The sequence below is a fragment of the Rana temporaria genome, chromosome 4, assembly GCF_905171775.1.
Source record: "Rana temporaria chromosome 4, aRanTem1.1, whole genome shotgun sequence".
Lineage (NCBI taxonomy): Eukaryota > Metazoa > Chordata > Amphibia > Anura > Ranidae > Rana > Rana temporaria.
In genome coordinates, this window is record NC_053492.1 from 218,943,650 (window position 1) to 218,961,683 (window position 18,034).

Sequence of the window (18,034 nt, forward strand, 5' to 3'; positions counted from 1 at the left end):
AAAAAAAAAAAAATTTTTTAAAAATTGTTATTTTTTGGAATAAGACACAAACAGAAAATACAGATCACTGTTAGAGTTGCACGATTCTGGCTAAAATGAGACTCACAATTTTTTTTCTTAGAATAAAGATCACGATTCTCACAATATCTTTCACATTACACAAAAAAAAAAAAAAAAAGTATATTATATTATATATATATATATATATATATATATATATATATATATATATATATATATATATATATATATATATATATATATATATATATACACACACACACACACACACACACACACACACACACATATATACTGCTTTTTTTTCTAATTTCTTTATTTTAAATGTCATACATAGACTTTTTTTTTTTTTTTTTTAATTCAAATATTTTATTTAAGCAATATTTCAACATACAATGCAAAATTCATTTACATTTTAAAATCTTACATACTCCCTATATTGAACCTACCCTAACCTAATTCCCAAATAAGTCAGTGCTTGTGTCTCCCAGGAAAATGGAAATTCCTGTTGTAACGCTATAGCCTCTTTCTTCTCTATTCCTAAATGTAATATTGTAGTTTTTGTAGGATTTATCTTAAAGTTCGTAAGCTCACCATAGTCTTATTTCTTTTATCACTTTGGTAACGACAACCTTGGCTTGGTAATGTATAGAAGTATGTCGTCTGCGTAGGCAGTAACCTTATGCTCTTCCTCGCCCACTCTAACCCCTCATATTAACATTTTTCCTTATTTTTTACCCCAACAATGGCTCTAATGCGATTACATACAGGAGTGGCGAGAGTGGGCACCCTTGTCTTGTTCCGTTGAACATCTCAAAAGCGGACGACATACTTCCATTCACCTTCACCCTGGCCGTCGGATGTTTATATACATATTCGATCCATCTCATACATTTTGGGCCCATCCCTATGCTACGTATTGTCTCCATCATAAACCCCCAGTCTACTCTGTCAAATGCTTTCTCAGCATCAATTGACATGAGCAAGACTGGGGGCCTATTCTTCTGTGTCCTGCGCATTAGTAGCATTGTTCTTATGCTATTGTCCCTACCCTCCCTTCCTGGGACAAATCCTGCTTGATCTGCATTTATTAAATCTGGCATCAAATTCTTTAACCTTGCCGCAAAATTTTTTGCATATAGTTTTACGTCTATGTTTAATAGCGCAAAAGGACGATAGCTAGAGCAAATGGATTTGTCTTTGCCTAGTTTGGGTATAAATTGTGATATCGGCTAAGAGAGATTCTCTTCCGATTTCCTAATTTTCCCCTATTTTATTGAAATAGGTGCAGAGTGCTGGTACCAATTGCTTCCTGAATTTTTTATAATATTTTATTGTAAAGCCGTCTGGGCCTGGACCTTTCCCCCCTGGTATTTTTTTTAGGGGGTTGTTAATTTCTTCTTCTATTATTGGCTTCTCTAGGAAATCTAGATTCTCTGTTATTTTTGGTAAATTCACTTCTTCTAAAGTATTGTTGCATTTTAATTCTCCTACAGAGTTCCTCTTGTAATGTTTCTTTATTTCTAATTGCATATAACGAGCTTTAATATTTCTCAAAAATCTTTGCAATATCAGTTTTATAGTTCAATTCACCTTTTTCGTTTTTTATTTTTTCTATAAAATTCTGAGTTTTTTTTTCCTTTGAGATTTTTGCTAAATATCTTCCAGGCTTATTTCCCCATCTATATCTTTCCTTTGCCACATTACTAAATACCTTTCTAGTTTCTTCCTCCAGCAGTTCCCTTAATTTATCTCTTTTTATCACCACTCTATGATGTGTTGCCCTATCTAATCTAAGTGTTGCTGCTCCAGTTCGTATAGTTCCCTTATTGTCCGTTTTAAGTTTATTTCCCTTTCTTTTTTTTCCGCTACTCCTATTGAAATTAGTTTTCCTCCAATATATGCCTTATGAGCTTCCCAGATTGTGGCCCTTGTGACATCTGGTGTGTCATTTATGCAAAAAAATTGTTCCATTTCAGTTATTTTTTACCTACTTCTTCATCCTCTATAAAAGGTCTTCATTTAACTTCCATGTCCCTTTCCTGTTTTCCTTAAATATAATTTTTACTGTTACGGGGGCATGGTCTGAAATTGTTATATTTCTAATGAGGTTTCTACAACATGCTGTAAAATATCATGATCGACCAAAATATAATCCAGTCTCGTGTATGTCGTGCACCGATGAATGAAATGTAAAATCTTTCTTACTTGGATGGACTATTCGCCATATGTCTAGCAACTGCTGAGTATACATTTTTTTCCCAGCAATTTCAGTTGTTTACTTTCTCTCATCGGTGCACCAGACGTACTATCGAGACTGTGGTCCATTGAGGAGTTAAAATCTCCTGCCACAATCAGCTTTCCTTGTTTAAACTCTGCGAAGGCATCCAAGATCCCTTTTAGGTGTTTTTTAGGGTGCTTGTTAGGACAATACACATTTGCCAACGCGTACCCAATTCCCTGTAGGGTCCCTTTCAGGAACAAAAAACAACCGTCTGGGTCTACTCTTCTATCTTCCAGCACGAAACTTATATTTTTCCCTATGCCAATAGCAACTCCTTTTGCCCTTTTATTTGGGGAATCCCCATAATACCAGGTTGGGATAGCCAGTGAGTACATTCTTAGATTTGAATCAAGGGATAGGCAAGTTTCCTGTAAAAAAAACTACCCCCACAGCATACCTTTCCAATTCCCTTAGCACCATATGTCTTTTTCGGAGTATTCAATCCTCTTACGTTGTATGTCATAAGATTAACATCTGTCATTTGTTTTGTTTTCTTTTTGGCTTACCAACTTTAACAAACAGAGCAGCATATTAATTTATAGGCAAATATATACGGATCTTTGCTACCTCCCTTTCCCTCCCCTTGACCTCCTGGTCTAGAGCAGCGATCATCCTTCTCAATGGGGCACACATGTCCCCCCTGCTCTCTCAGGCCCGAGGTGGAGTTCCGTTTGGCGCTTTTGGTCCCGCCTCCCCTACTTTGTAGGCCATTTACCACGCCCGCCCCCTCCCCTTCCCCAAACTTTTGGAAAGCAAAAAAAAAAAAAAAAGGCGGAGAGAGAAAAAGAGAAAAACATATTTATTATCCCTCTCCTCTTCCCTCTCCCTTCTTCCGGGGAACAAGACAAAACTTCTTCCTCTTTTCCTTCTCTACTTATAGCTTTGAGGATCGTCCCTTATCCCTATTATCTGTTCTATTCTTCTACTGTAGTTTATTTTGCGCTTGGCCTCCTATTTGATTCATTTCCTGGAACTGGAATCTCCAATTTTTTACAAAATTCAGTGGTCTCTTAAATAAACCGTAATCGCGCAGAGATCCCATTCTTCCTTCCAACCAGGCATGCAGGAAAACCCCAGTTGTACTGTACTCCATGTTCCTGCAAAATCGCTAAGAGCGGTTTTAGAGTTCTTCTTCTATTTAGGGTTTCCTGAGAGAGATCTTGAAAAATTTGGATATTTTCTTCAAACTTTATTGGCGACTTTTCTCTCAACTTCCTCCAAATTTGATTATTTTCTTCCCAGCTGTCAAAACGCACGGTTTCTCTTGCGATATTTCTCTTGGCCTTCTTAACCTATAAGCCCTCTCAATTTTAATTGGATTTGTAATTTCTTTATCCATTACTGGGTTGAATATCTTCTTTATTACTTCTAAGTCTTCACTTTGGGGGGCTTCGGGGACCCCATGGATTCTTTCTGTCCCTGTTCTCTTGGTCTTCAATTTTGTATGCCTGTTTCTGGTGGTCTCTCCTTATGCTTTTAATTTCACCTTCTAAATTTTTTATTTTCACTAGATTAAGATCCGTTCATTTTTCCACTTACTCTACTCGTTCCAGTATGTGGCCAAAATTCCTATGAATTATTGTCATGTCGGCTTTTAGCGATTTTTCCAGAGCCGCTAACATTAATTGCATCTCTGTTTTAGTTGGAGGTGCTTCTGGGTTTATAAATTCCTCTGATCTTGGCCGACAACTAGGTCTAATCCCATTCTGGGCTCTATTGCACTATCCGTCTCTGTGCATTTATTCTGACCCTTCTTTTTCTTGTCCTTGCTCTCCGTTTGGCTAGCCTTCGGCCCTTGCTGTTTCTCACTGTTTCCTCCGTGTGCAATGTATTTATTCATTGGGCCCGGGCTCTAGGTCGGTGGGAGGCTTAAACGGGGTGACTTAGGGATTGCTCCCCTACTTCCCGACCTACCCCTCATCTCCTCCTCTACTAGGTGGCTTTCCTAAGCTCCTCTCCCCTGGCCCTTTGATCTTTGAATCGATTTTCCTTAGTCAAAGATATGCACATTCCTTTACTGGCCGTTTATGCAAGCCAATGGGGTAGTAAGTATTTTTTCTATGTGATTCAATGTATGTGATTTTGTATATGTGCGTGTGCGATCTGCGCAGCTCTTATCCTTTTGTTGTTTTATCACCTTATACTTTAGGGTTAGCTTCGCAGACAAATTTTATCTCGCTTTCCGCTATTTCACGTCCTTGACTTGTATCTCTAAATCAAAATATTCCACCAAGGTCCAATACCACGTATATAATAAAAGTGATAATAATCATAAATTGATTAAAAGGACAACTGCAGATATCTAGGTGTCCAGCCTCGTACATTTATAACAGATCAAAGTCACTTCCAAAAATAAAATAAAAAATATCAGTTCACCATTTACTCTAGTGTTTAGTCAGCAGTATTGCATCTGCATAACTCATCTAGTCTCACAGAAAAATCCTCATAGATTATGCATTACAGACAGTGAAAGGGGACTTTGTGGTTTACTTGTACTCACCACCCCCGTGATCTGTTTCTTGTTCTTCCAAAACAGTTTAAACTGCTGGGATTCAGCCCAGCATGACAGTCTATGTAGCCATGGGGGGGGGGGGGGGGAGGGGGAGATTGCAGGGGGGACACGAGGGAGGGCTCCACGGAGATTCCTGCTGAAGGCAGCTCCTTTCTACTTCAGCTTCGTCTCCTGGGATTGCAGGATTTCTCCCTTTGCCAGCTCACCATCCCCCGATACTCCCTCAGTGTGTCATGCACCTAGGGTGGGAATATAGACGCTGTCCTGGAAGGTTCCTGAAAATACCGTTACACCACACCCCCCCCCCCCCTCACCTTCCAGGACAGCTACTTGAGAGGATAAGCAAGATACTATACCTTAGGGAGGGATGACAGCCTGAAGCAATTTCCTACCAAAGGAGAGGTCCTGGCTGGAAAGCATCTGAACTCTAGGTTTGACAAATGCATGAGGAGGAAGACCAGACGGCAGAAAAATGTTCTGGGCAACAGAGTCAATTAGATAACCCAGAAAATAGGATTTTTATAACAGCTTACCTGTAAAATCCTTTTCTTGGAGTACATCACGGGACACAGAGTCTTAATCATTACTATCTGGGTTATATTCCACCATCAGGTGCTGGACACTGGTGTAATCAATTAGAACAGGAAGTTCCCTCCCTATATAACCCCTCCCATACTGGGAGCACCTCAGTTTTTGTCCCAAGCAATAAGTGTCCCAATATCCCCAAAGAAGAGGGGTGGGGACTCTGTGTCCCGTGATGTACTCCAAGAAAAGGATTTTACAGGTAAGCTGTTTTTAAAAATCCTATTTTCTTTATCGTACATCACGGGACACAGAGTCTTAATCATTACTATCTGGGATGTCCTAAAGCAATGCTTACTGAGGGGAGGGAGACACCAACAATGCAGACTGCCATCAGACACGAGGAATTCTAATGCTGCCTGCCGCATATTGTGCCAACAAAAAAAGGCTGCATCCTCCTGCCGTCTTATGTTCACTTGATTGTGCTTACGTTCACTAAATCCTAACGACCAAGTTGCAGGTCTGGCAAATCTGAGTCATAAAGGCTTGGTAATGCACCCCACATGAAGTGCTTACTATCCTGGTAGGGTGTACCCCAAAAAGAAACAGGGGGAAGCCCTCTCTATAAACCACAAGCCTGATGAATCAACATTTGACAATAGTTGATTTGGACGCTGCCTGCCCCTTGCTGGGGCCTCCTGGTAGCGCACCAACATCAGTCTTCCGTATCCGAGCAGCCGCTTCAGATAGGTCTTGACCTCTCTTACTATAACGAGAGAGCGCATAGCCATTTTAATAGCCAATCTGAACACTGCCCGCCCCATCTAGGGGCTTTCTGGCAACAAAACGTTAGATCTTTAACTGCTCTTATCTTTATTAAGAGAAAGCAATAACCTCTCCTTCCGCGGATCAAGGTCCTGAAAAAAAGGAAAAGGAAGGCAAGAATATCTTAATTCAAATGAACACTGGATCCTTCTAGCCAATAAGGTTGGGTGAGTATTTAACATCACCCTTCTTGTACAAATAAGTATGGCTCTATACAAAGAAAGTTGCCAATACTCTCTTGCGGAGGCAGCCGCAACCAAGAACACCAATTTCCTCTTTAGAAGGATAAAGGGAATTATTTATGGTGCATCAGCCCAAGGTGCTGACTCTGTAAGCCAGCATACTGGATCCAATCCTCCGAGCACAAGGGCACCTTAACTGGCGGACTTATACCCGTCACCCCTTGTATAACGGCCCAGATCAAGAGTGTGCCGAGATCGGACCCTTGATGGAACGTTAGGCCAGCTCCATCTCTTTTCCAATGTAGAAAGGTAAGAATTTTACCTAGGACCTTCTACCAAGGATTCCACCCCTTGGTTTCACACCAGGAATATGGGCCTTCCATATCCTAGGATATCTGGTCCTGGAGGCCAGCTGTCCTGTATGAATCAAGGTAACTGCCGCTGATTCTGTACGCCCCGATCCTCAAGAATGCAGGCTATAACAGCCAGACCATTAATACCCATGTATGCAAGACAGGATGTAACCCTGCAAAGCAGGCCTGGACAAGCTGTAAGGGACCCTGGGTCCTCTACGATCAGTTCTGCTGTCCCTGCGCAGTAAGGTTGTATGGGCTATGCTGGAGCAATTAAGCCAGCTTCCGTTCTCTTCTGATGTAGCATGGAAGCCACAAAGGTTGCGGCCCTGGGGGGAGATAACACATAAACCAGCGACAACTGGGCCCCCAGGGTCACTAAAAAAATCTGTCCCGCATGCGGGTGGATCCTTTGGCCTTGACACAAAGTTGTTCAATCCCTTGTTGAACCTGGACGTCAACACTCTTTATGTGCAGGGTAACGTTTCTGTGACATTTGGTCAGAAAAAAGTCGGGGTGTAGAGGCCAATCTCCCGGACCCGATTGTTGATGGCTCCAGCGAATCGCCTGCCAATCTAGCATTCCATGAAATGACAATTGACAATAGGCAAGGCACAAGCTCTTCTCTGGTAACCAAAGTAAACCACTAGAGAGGCATAGTCAGATTGTATTCAGACAGAGCAACCCTGTAACCTAAACGTTCAGGTCCTTAAGCCGGATGCTCCATCCGTAGCTCTAGAAAGCTAGCAGATAAGGCTCCCTAGGAGCTTGACCACCTTCCCTGTGCCGTGGTCTCTTCCAGGCCTGGATTCTATCCCTAGAGGCCAGTCCTCGCAACCTGCTCCCAGGTAACAGGTATGAAGGATATTCCCTTCTGCCAATCATTCAGTTAAGAACCCTAAACTGAAATTCCAGCATATCCCTGGGACAAGACTCCTAGGATAATGCTAAGTTAGGATCCACTCGTTCCAGGCCGACAGAGCAAAGTTTATATCAGCCTTGAATAAAACTGAGCATAGGGAACTGTGTTTGAATAAAGACAGCATATTCCCTCTAGACTGGGATCCCAACCCAGGAGTTCCAGATAATTAATCATGCTGGACTCCCCTAGGCCCAGCCATGCTACTGACTGATCTGTCAGCACGGGTTTGCCTCGGAATGACATTACTGCTAAACTCTGGGCCTTTAGCCCTGCTAGAGGCGGGCCCTAGCAGCCTTGTAAATAAACACACATGCAAATAGCTCCCCCTATGTGCATGTGGCAACCTTTAAAGCCATCTGCCTCTATGGAAGCGTGTGTTCATAGAAGCGTGAGTTCATAAGAATATGTTTTCCGCAAACACACAAAAAAGGGGGCGTGCTGTATACACGCATACATATAGCATGTGAGCTATGAACAAGCATCCTGCAAGCAAGTATGCGCCTATGTAAGGCCAAGGAATCCTGTATAATTAAGGAAACCTAATTATAATGCCTCCTAAGTCAAACTCTAGGCAAACATGCATTCTTATGCGATTCAGCAAATTTTCATGCGATCCAACATCTATGCATCTTAAGCACTCCTGTGCGGACAAGTACCCTTGTGGGACCAAGGATTCTTGTATGATCGAGCACCACTGTGCGATCCAGCAATTTTATGCAATTAAGCCTTTTAATGCGATTTTTGCGGACACAACCTCTCTGTGTGACCAAATATGCCTGAGTAATCCAGGACTCGGGTGATCAGATAACCATGTGTGAACCCGCATCTTTATGCGATTTCAGACCTTTTTGTGGAAAAAAGCCTCTGTGTTACCAAATATCCTTGGGTAATCAAGGATTGTGGTTTGTCAGGTAAACCTGTGTGATTCCGCATTTCTATGCACTCCAGCATCTTTATGCGATTTTAGGCATTCCTGTGGAAACAAGCCTCTCTGTGTGACCAAATACCCTTGGGTAATCAAGGATTCGGGTTATCAGGTAACCATGTGTGATCCCGCATCTTTATGCGATTTCAGGCACTCCTGTATAAAACAAGCCTCTCCGTACGACCAAATATCCTTGGATAATCAAGGACTCGGGTTATCAGATAACCATGTGTGATGTCGCATCCTTAAGCCCTTAAGCATTTCCATGCGATTTTAGACATGCATATGGAAACAAGTCTCTCTGTGTGACCTAAATAACCTTGGGTAATCAAGGACCTGGTTTATCAGGTAACCATGTGTGATCCCGCATCTTTATGCACTTAAGCATTTTTATGCGATTTTAGGCACTTTGCTGTGATTAAACACCCTTATGTGAACATATAAAATCATACGAACAAAATAACATGTCTCTTTATGTGATCAACAATAAAACATGCTTTGTTACCGGTTTTTACCCCACATGCATTTTGAACATTCCAAACTCATGTACTTCATGCAAACATGTGGACTGTAAAGAGGCAGTTATGCGTCTCCGCAAACCTGCAACGTTAGCCATATGCACAGCAGCAAATGTGCACCCCCCTGTTGTGCATTCGGTTAGCCTGAAGCCAACACCAGGATGAGGACTTTAAAGAGACAGAGGCTCTGGCCGTCTAGGCTGAGTGAAGTTATATGCAGCTTGGTTCTCTGAAAAGACTGCAGCTGCAACCAGAGCTTTTGGGGCTTCTGATAGTTTTCTCCTCATTAACCCGTTATCTGTTCTCTGACAGTGAACCTTCATCCTCAGGTCTTTCAATCCCTTGTTTGAGGATTTAGAGCAGGGAAAGGGACACACCCTGTTTTCTGCTTGTGAGGCTGCTGTGAATATAGCAGTTAACCTCTTATAGACCTATACATGCAATGCAACAAAACATATGCAGAGTGCTGCAATGTTGGGGGAGGCTCACGCCTGACAGGGCTGATAGCTAATTATGCGAGCTATCTTAAGTCTCTACAGGGGAGGATAGTATCATGCAAGCATGATAAAAAGGGGCCACCAGATTTAGGTGGTGATACCCCTTCCTACCCCTGAACCCTCTTTTACGGGGAGACAAAAGAGTCCTAAGCAAAAAGCAGAGGAACTTTAACCCTGGTGCATCAACAGCTGAACTTAGTCTAGCAAATAATGCTTGCTAACACAGCTAGATGCCGAGTAGGTGTCTTAAATGAATCTGTATCCAATTTCCACAAGGTGCTTACGTGCTCAAGCTACCGTGTCCCCCTGGCTTCTCTGACGTCTGGGCCTTTTGAAGAGGCCGCCCTGCGTCTGCACCATGAGCCGGCGCACGTGCGCCAGCGGCAACCACATCGTCCCCCCGCCCTCAAAGCGCGCCCCTCTCACGCACGCGCGCGTAGGGGAATGGTGGAGGCGGGGGGAGAGGGAGATCCCCCAAGGAGCCGTAGAGACTACGAGGGACCCCCCCCCCCCATCGTGGCAGAGCCTGAAGCGGAGGCAGTAAGCCGCACCCTAGATCAGCTAACCTTGAGCTTCCGTTCCTGGAAAGCATGGCAAGCGAAACACCCGGCATGTCCTCTTAGCGCCCTTCGTGGAAAACAGATAAGACATACTCATGTAGGGGTACCAACCTCCTGAATGGGAGATCTATGGGTATTACAGCCATCCTGTCTCAACAGACATAGTGGTTTCTTTGCCAAGGCACACATGCATTATAGGCAAGACCCAATAGCCCCTTCAGCGGAGGACTAGGACCCACTAGGGGAGGTATATGGGTGCCAGAGCCATCCTGTCTCAAAAGACTTTGTGGTTAAGTTGCCCATGCATAGAAGCATAAAATAGGCGAGACCCATAATCCCCAATGGAGAACCCACTGTCGGACCAAGTCCCGTAGGTACCTCCGCTTACCTTTCCACGCTGCAGGGTATTGCAAAGCAAGAAGCCCAGCCTTCACCCCTCAACGCGGGCATCGTCTCAGACCTTCAGGGACTGGGGTCCATAGCAGGTCACCTCTCCCCTGGACCTATATAGCACCCTGGCAACAGAAAACATATTTGGTCTTTGACATCGACCAATGTACTGGAACCCAGGGTCCAGCTCTCAGAGAGAAGCATTATAGGCAAAACCTCGTTCTTCGTACCGAGGCCCGGGTACCGTCCACTTTGGCTATGAAGCACCTTGGACGGATCCGGATTTTATGGAGGCTTTTTACATCCAGCATGGATCCCTCCAGTGGAGCTCCTCAGAGCACATGTTAATTCGTGACCAACACCTTAGACACTGGTGAAAAAACTGAGGTGCTCCCAGTATGGGAGGGGTTATATAGGGAGGGAACTTCCTGTTCTAATTGATTACACCAGTGTCCAGCACCTGATGGTGGAATATAACCCAGATAGTAATGATTAAGACTCTGTGTCCCGTGATGTACGATAAAGAAAAAGTATGCTCTGGGAGGGCACCAGACAAGACTTCTGTTGGTTGACTTTCCACCCAGTTTCTAAAGATCCCCATGAAGACCTCTGGCCACAATAGATTTCTTACAGAATAAATGTTTTACATGCGGAAACGTCTGTAGAGAATAAATTTGTTCAGGATGCTTAAATTGATTACTAGGGTTGTCCAGATACCGATACCAGTATCGGTACCGATACCGAGTATTTGCGGGAGTACTCGTACTTGCGCAAATACCCCCGATACCTAAATAGAATACTTCCCCCCCCCCCCGCCGCATCGAAAGCCGCCGCATCGCACCGCCGCATCGAAAGCCGTCGCATGGGTTAAACGCTGTGCGGGAACATCACAGCTTTCATTTGAATAGCTGTAGTGTTCCCGCGCGTATAGACACTCCCCCTTGCTCGGGATTGGATGGGTGATCGTGATCTGTCCAATCCCGAGCAAGGGGGAGTGTCTATACACGCGGGCAAAACAGCTATTCAAATGAATGCTGTGATTTTCTCCATGCGGCGGCTTTCGGCGGCAAAGGTATGGAGGGAGATGGCTGGAGGGACATGGCTGCATATGTGAGGGACATGGCTAGAGGGACATTGCTGCATTTGGGGACACATTTAAAAAAAGTATCGGTATTCGGTATCGGCGACTACTTGAAAAAAAGTATCGGTACTTGTACTCGGTCCTAAAAAAGTGGTATCGGGACAACCCTATTGATTACCATACGGAAGCCCCCGGAGGCTTTTTGAACCAGAATGATGTGGGAATAAAATCCCTGGAACAGGAGATATAACAGAGAGTTTTCTCTGGAGCAGTATCTGCCCCGGGATCAATTTGCTTCAACAAGTAGCCCAGAAAGCATATTGATATAGACTTAATTAAAGCAAACTTACGTGCTGGTACAAAGGCTGCGAATCATCATCACTAACCAGATCAATACATTCCAGGACAGGTCTTGAAGGTCCTTCCTGCATATTAAAATAAGGATCACTGTTAGATAAGCTTAGACAAATAATACTTAAACTAAATATGCATTATGTATTTTTGCATATTGCGGCTAATGGCTTGTAGTTAGTCCTAAATGAACTGCAAGGTCGCTGATGAGCGTTTTTTGTAGATCGTTTACAAGCCCAGCAGCTTGTAAACAGTCAACCCCTTTTGGAGGTAAAAGCTGAAAGCTGCAAGGCATGTTTGCAGGAGCCTGACATTGCACCTCTGAAATATAATGAAATGCACAATTGTTTTCCCTACAAAAATATGTACAGTTATTTTTTTCCCCAAAAAGGTAAACTTCTGCTTTAAATAAGCACTTAAAATACAACAAAGTAGAAAAGCCATACATGTGGCCATCAGTCAGCACATATCCAAATGATATACTTACACCTACAAATTCCACATCCTCTTCACTGAAATGGTCTTTCTGTATAATCTTTTCTTTTTCTACCATGTCATTTTCATTAGCGTCCATCATAAAGGATGTGTGAAGCTGTTAAAGTAGTCAAAGTAATACCCTAGGGATAGAAAGACACAAATAAAAATCATTGGCATTGTTGCATAATCTTCACAACCTATCATAGCGCAAAAACATTATTATTTCGTTTAAAGAAGAAATCCAGGAAAAATTTGGCATTTTACCGCTGATTCTCCCACAAGCAAAAACCTAGAGGGGCTAAAAGAGGTTAGAAAATGAAAAGGATAACTAAAACCAAGAACTAAAAAAAACACACAACACCACACGTAATATATTGCAGCTTATCATTCCTTAAGCCTCGTTCACACAATCAGATTTTCCAACAGGAATCTGAAGCTCCGTGACCCGATCGCCGCTGGTGTCCTGCGACTGGGTCACAGAGCTGAAGAACGGGGAGAGGCAAGTGTAAACATACCTTTCCCAGTTATTCTCTGTGGCGTGTCACTGACTGTCTGTTCCCTGTCCTAGGGAAAGACGATCAGTGATGTCACATGCACAGCCACGCCCCCTGCAGTAAGAATCAAACTAGGGCACACTTAAACCACAGTAATCAGTGCATTTTATAGCACTTAACGCTGTAAAAATGACAATGGTCCCAAAAATGTGTCAAAAGTGTCCTATGGTTCCACCATAATGTCGCAGTCACGATAAAAATAAAATAATATATATATATATATATATTTTTATAAAAATGCCATAATACTATCCCCTATTTTGTTAACACTATAACTTTTGCGCAAACCGATCAATGAACGCTTAATGCAATTTTTTTTAACCAAAAATATGTAGAAGAATACGTATCGGCCTAAACTGACCAAAAAAAAAATGTTTTTACATTTTTTTGGGGGATATTATACCAAAAAGTAAAAAATATTGAATTTTTTCAAAATTGAAACTCTATTTTTGTGTTCATAGCGCAAAAAATAAAAACCGCAGAGGTGATCAAATACCACCAAAAGAAAGCTCTATTTGTGGGGGGAAAAGGGACGTCAATTTTGCTTGGAAGCGACGTCGCAATTGTCAGTTAAAGCGACGCAGTGCAGAATCGCAAAAAGGGGTCAGGTCCTTTATGGTCCGGGGCTTAAGTGGTTAAATACAGTTTTGGTTAAAATGTCCTCGCATCTCAGCAGTTCTCGCCCCAGGGGCCCGCATCTCAGCAGTCCTCGCCCCAGGGGCCCGCATCTCAGCAGTCCTCGCCCCAGGGGCCCGCATCTCAGCAGTCCTCGCCCCAGGGGCCCGCATCTCAGCAGTCCTCGCCCCAGGGGCCCGCATCTCAGCAGTCCTCGCCCCAGGGGCCCGCATCTCAGCAGTCCTCGCCACAGGGGCCCGCAACTCAGCAGTCCTCGCCCCAGGGGCCCGCATCTCAGCAGTCCTCGCCCCAGGGGCCCGCATCTCAGCAGTTCTCGCCCCAGGGGCCCGCATCTCAGCAGTTCTCGCCCCAGGGGCCCGCATCTCAGCAGTCCTCGCCCCAGGGGCCCGCATCTCAGCAGTCCTCGCCACAGGGGCCCGCAACTCAGCAGTCCTCGCCACAGGGGCCCGCAACTCAGCTGTCCTCATCCCAGGGGTTCCCTAAACAGCAGCTGTGATAAGGGGCTTGGGACAGTAAGGGCTTGTTTACATTTGCAGTTTTAGGGGTGGTAAAGGCTCATACTTGAGCCCTGTTTTTACTCACCCCTTTAACTGCAGTGGCCAGTGAATCATGTTGCATTCACAGCAGGAATTATAAACCCTGTCACGCTTGGTAGATAGGAACCCTCAGCTGCTGACATTGCCGTTAAAAGGGGGTAGTGACGAAGGTATGTAATGTGGGTGCAGTGCAATAAGTAGGTGGTGTTTTGTGTGTGGACAGGGAAATAGGGGGCTCATGGGTTGTCAGTCCGCCCCTGTCTTCATTTCCCGGTATCTCTCCCACATAGGAACTTTACACTATACCCGCTGTCATCAGCAATATACGGTTATACTTACCTCTCCGGACAGACAAGAATTCCCGCTCCTGCCATGAGACAAGACAGACTGATATCTGGGAAATGTAGTCCTTCTAGCCGAAGTGCGCTCAGTGATGACGTCATATCCCTCCAGCCTATGTATGGATGACTGATGCTCTACTAAGACCTTCACTGTACTGTGTATATGAGACGCCGCCTACCGGCATTGTGTGGCGTAAAGAGTAAGCAAAGACTTTTTTGCGTTTATTAAAAGTAAAATGAAAGGGAGAGTATGTCGCCGCTGTTCCTTCCCACCAAAGTAATGGCGCTGTTTTTTTGCTTGGGCAGCTTGTCTGGTGCTGCTATTGGCTATGTTAGGGACGGCGTCCGCCTATAGGATATGTCTAGGCTGACAGTCATGTGAACATCATGTGTCTATCGATGTGTTCTGTAATCAGCCATTTCATCTGGTTTTTGCCTTGAATTAGGAGATAAATCGATTTGTGTGTTGTTGCGATTGCTTCGGTCTGGCTGTCGTCTTCATTTTCCCGCGTTCAATCTGAGGGCGCGAGAGTGCAGAGGAGAAGAGAATAAGGTGTGTGATGTTGTTCTGGTTACTGTGCAGTTAGGGAGATGTTCTATCTCATAACGCAGCACAAGGTTGCTTTGTTCCCAAAGCTCACTATATGCATTACAGTGTGACTGAACGATCTCCCTACAAGTATATAACACAGCATGCGCTCTGACTGGATAGAAATTGAATTGTACAGTCCGGTTGTAATGTGTATGGTGCCCATGCATGCTTTCATATTGTTATGTATTTGCTGTGTGGTCGATTCACACCAGAATGTGGTGCAGGAAAAAGGGTATTCTGTGTGCTGGTCTCCAAGCCTTTGTGATATTTTCCTCAGAACGCGCTAGATGTAGATTGTAAATGCATTGAGTTTGAGGCCAGGAAATCACATAGTTCTGTAGTACCATGCGATTTGTTGCAACTTTTTCTTTTTATAAAGTAGCACATGTGTTATACTGTTTGTGTGGTCGGGGTCAATTTGCAAATGAATGACCTGCAGAATCGCATTGTATGGGAACGTGTGCGATTCAGCTGTGAAGCGATCCTCCAATCAAAACAATGGAATCTGCAAACTGTTCAATAGCCGTAACTTCCCTTCTGCTGGAGATGGACTTGACTGAGATAAGAGCCACCAGGGAGGAAAGTTATTGATTGTTTTGTGTGGAGATACTTTGTTCATGAATACGATTTATATTTCAATGGTTATAGAAAATAATCCCCCCCCCCCCCATTTAAAGTGAAAAAAAATCAGCAGCTTCAAATGCTGCAGTTTTTTAAAATAAGGACACTTACCTGTCCAGGGTGCCCACGATGTCCTCGAAGCTGACCCCTCCCTCGGCTCTTGGGTGGAGGCACTGGCATCTTAAGTAAGGGTATCGGGAAGTAAAACTTTGAAAGTTCTGACTGGTCCCTACTGTCTTCTGGGACCGGTGTGTCTCCCAGGAAGACAGCAGGGGAGGGGCCAGAAATGGCGTAGATCATCGCTGATACTGCGGCAAACCTTAAATGAATTTTTCCTGACATTTTAAAGAACAAGTGCATTGGAAAACTGCTTTCAGATTAAAGATGTAGAAATAAAATGCTTTCTAGTTTTTGTTACCCGCTTCAATGCTAGACGCTTTTACCCCATTAACCTGACCAAGCCAATTTTCAGCTTTTAGCGCTGTGATATTTTGAATGACAGTTGTGTGGTCATGCAACACTGTACCCAAATTTAGAGTTTTATAAAAAAAAAAAATTCATACAAATAGAACTTTCTTTTAGTGGTATTTAATCACTGCAGGTATTTTTTATATTTTGCTTAAATACAATATTTTTTTTTTTTTTTTTTTTTTAGTTTCTGTCATAAATAACTTTTTTTTCTCCGGCACTGAAAGGGGGCACTGAATGGCATCACTGTTGGGGCTGCACTGATGATCAGTGCCCTTGTTTTCTGTAGTCTCCCCTGTGAGAAGATGCCGCTGAATAGCTCTCCTTTCCTCAGTGTGAGGCGGGAAGAGCTGATTACCGGCACTTCCTTGTTTACATGTGAGCAGCTGTGATTAGACCCTGCTGATCACATGGGTAAGAAGCCACGTCATTGACGCTTTACTCAGATCGGGGTTAAGCTGTTTCCCGGGGACACAGTGCGCTCTGGATCGGTGCGCTGCTTGCCCCCACGGGCGCGGTGACAGTGGGGCAACGTCATCCCAGAACGAGTGAAGATCCCGCCCACCGTTATTTGTCTATACAGCGAGAGGGAGGTAGTTAATGAGATGTTCATGTTTATTTAAAGTTAATAAACCCACAACAGTAAAATCAGGCTGTATATGCAGTACAGCATGCTTGTTATACTCACTACTCGCCTAAGGGGTTAATCCTCCACATTGTGTAAAGACTGTTTTGTTCCTGTCTTCTCTGATCCTTCCCCCTCTTCCACAGTCCTCAATCCATTCGCTGGTTAGTATAGAGCCTTGGGGGCACATGCTCAGTTTGATGCGTATGGCTAGAGAGATTTTTTTTTGGTAGGAAGCATGTGATCAGTACAGGGCCTATCAGCACTGTCCAGACAGAGGGTCTGGGGATTTGCAGCCTCATCGGACAGTAATAGTAGAAAGAAAACTCCTCCTACAAGGTTTAACCAGACACCGATAGAAGTCATAAGACTACTGATGAGAAAAGATATTTAGCAGTTGTATTATATTATTGCCATCCATGTCCTGTGGGAGACCACATATAGTGAATGCAGGGTGCTGGGGTTTTAGGTGTTTAAGAAAACTGCAGTAAATGCTGGTTGAACTATTTAACTGAATTTGCCTTTTCTTTTTAATGGCAGGTTGTGTATTCCAGCTTCCCTCTCATTTGGCAATGCAGTTCTCTAGGATTCGGACTTTGAAGATAAATCCCAGATTAACTGGAGAAAGGAAGAGTGAGCATTACCCATTCAGCCTACAGTTTTACCAGGTTCCACCTACTGAAAATATTTCCCTTTCAGAGTTTGAAACCTTTGCTATTGAAAGACTTAAACGTGAGTTTTTTTTTAATCTTTTTTTACAGAATAAGATTTCATTAATGTTTTAATGTAGTACATTTATCACAACAGAACTGCAGTATTTGATAACACGATTGAAGTTCATTGTTGGCTTACATGTATCACATCATTTATTATATAATCAGCGAGAGCTCACATTGATAAACATTGTTTTGATTCTGACATAGTTCTGAGTTTTATGTGTATTAGATGTTGAACTGGCTGTAAAATATATTGAAAAGCCTCTGCTTATGGAGTAAGGACAAATGAAAGTTGACCGATCCTTACAACAATGTTAATAGAAACAACTAACAAAGGTGATATAGTATGAAGAAGATAAATGATGTAAGGGCTGAGGAGAAGAGCTTGGGTGGGAGCAGATGCTTAGGCCAGGTGGCCTGTAGACTTCTAAATCTTGATAAGGCACTGTAATGCCTGGTACAAATTATGAGGTTATTTTTTATTAAAAAAAATGTGTTCAGCCCCCAGGAGCTTGCAATGAGCTC

General features: G+C 43.5%; 2 protein-coding genes across 4 annotated transcripts in view; one reads left to right on the forward strand and one right to left on the reverse strand.

Annotated features, from left to right (window-relative positions):
* ZNF451 (zinc finger protein 451) overlaps positions 1-14,584 on the reverse strand; it is a 75,068-nt gene extending 60,484 nt beyond the window's left edge. For both annotated transcript variants that reach the window (XM_040349889.1, XM_040349890.1), the window contains exons 1-3: positions 14,486-14,584; positions 12,431-12,560; positions 11,943-12,017 (exon numbers count right to left, since the gene is read on the reverse strand). In XM_040349889.1, the coding sequence (XP_040205823.1) occupies positions 11,943-12,017; positions 12,431-12,520 (165 nt within the window). In that variant the 5' untranslated portion in view covers positions 12,521-12,560; positions 14,486-14,584. The remainder of the gene's footprint in view (positions 1-11,942; positions 12,018-12,430; positions 12,561-14,485) is intronic.
* Positions 14,585-14,612: 28 nt separating this feature from the next.
* Positions 14,613-18,034, forward strand: part of PRIM2 (DNA primase subunit 2) — a 204,447-nt gene continuing 201,025 nt past the window's right edge. The window contains exons 1-2 of one of the 2 annotated variants that reach the window (XM_040349891.1): positions 14,613-14,687; positions 17,334-17,525. In XM_040349891.1, the coding sequence (XP_040205825.1) occupies positions 14,651-14,687; positions 17,334-17,525 (229 nt within the window). In that variant the 5' untranslated portion in view covers positions 14,613-14,650. Of the gene's footprint in view, positions 14,688-14,953; positions 15,041-17,333; positions 17,526-18,034 lie in introns of those variants that run through there. The other variant, XM_040349892.1, reaches the window with a different exon arrangement.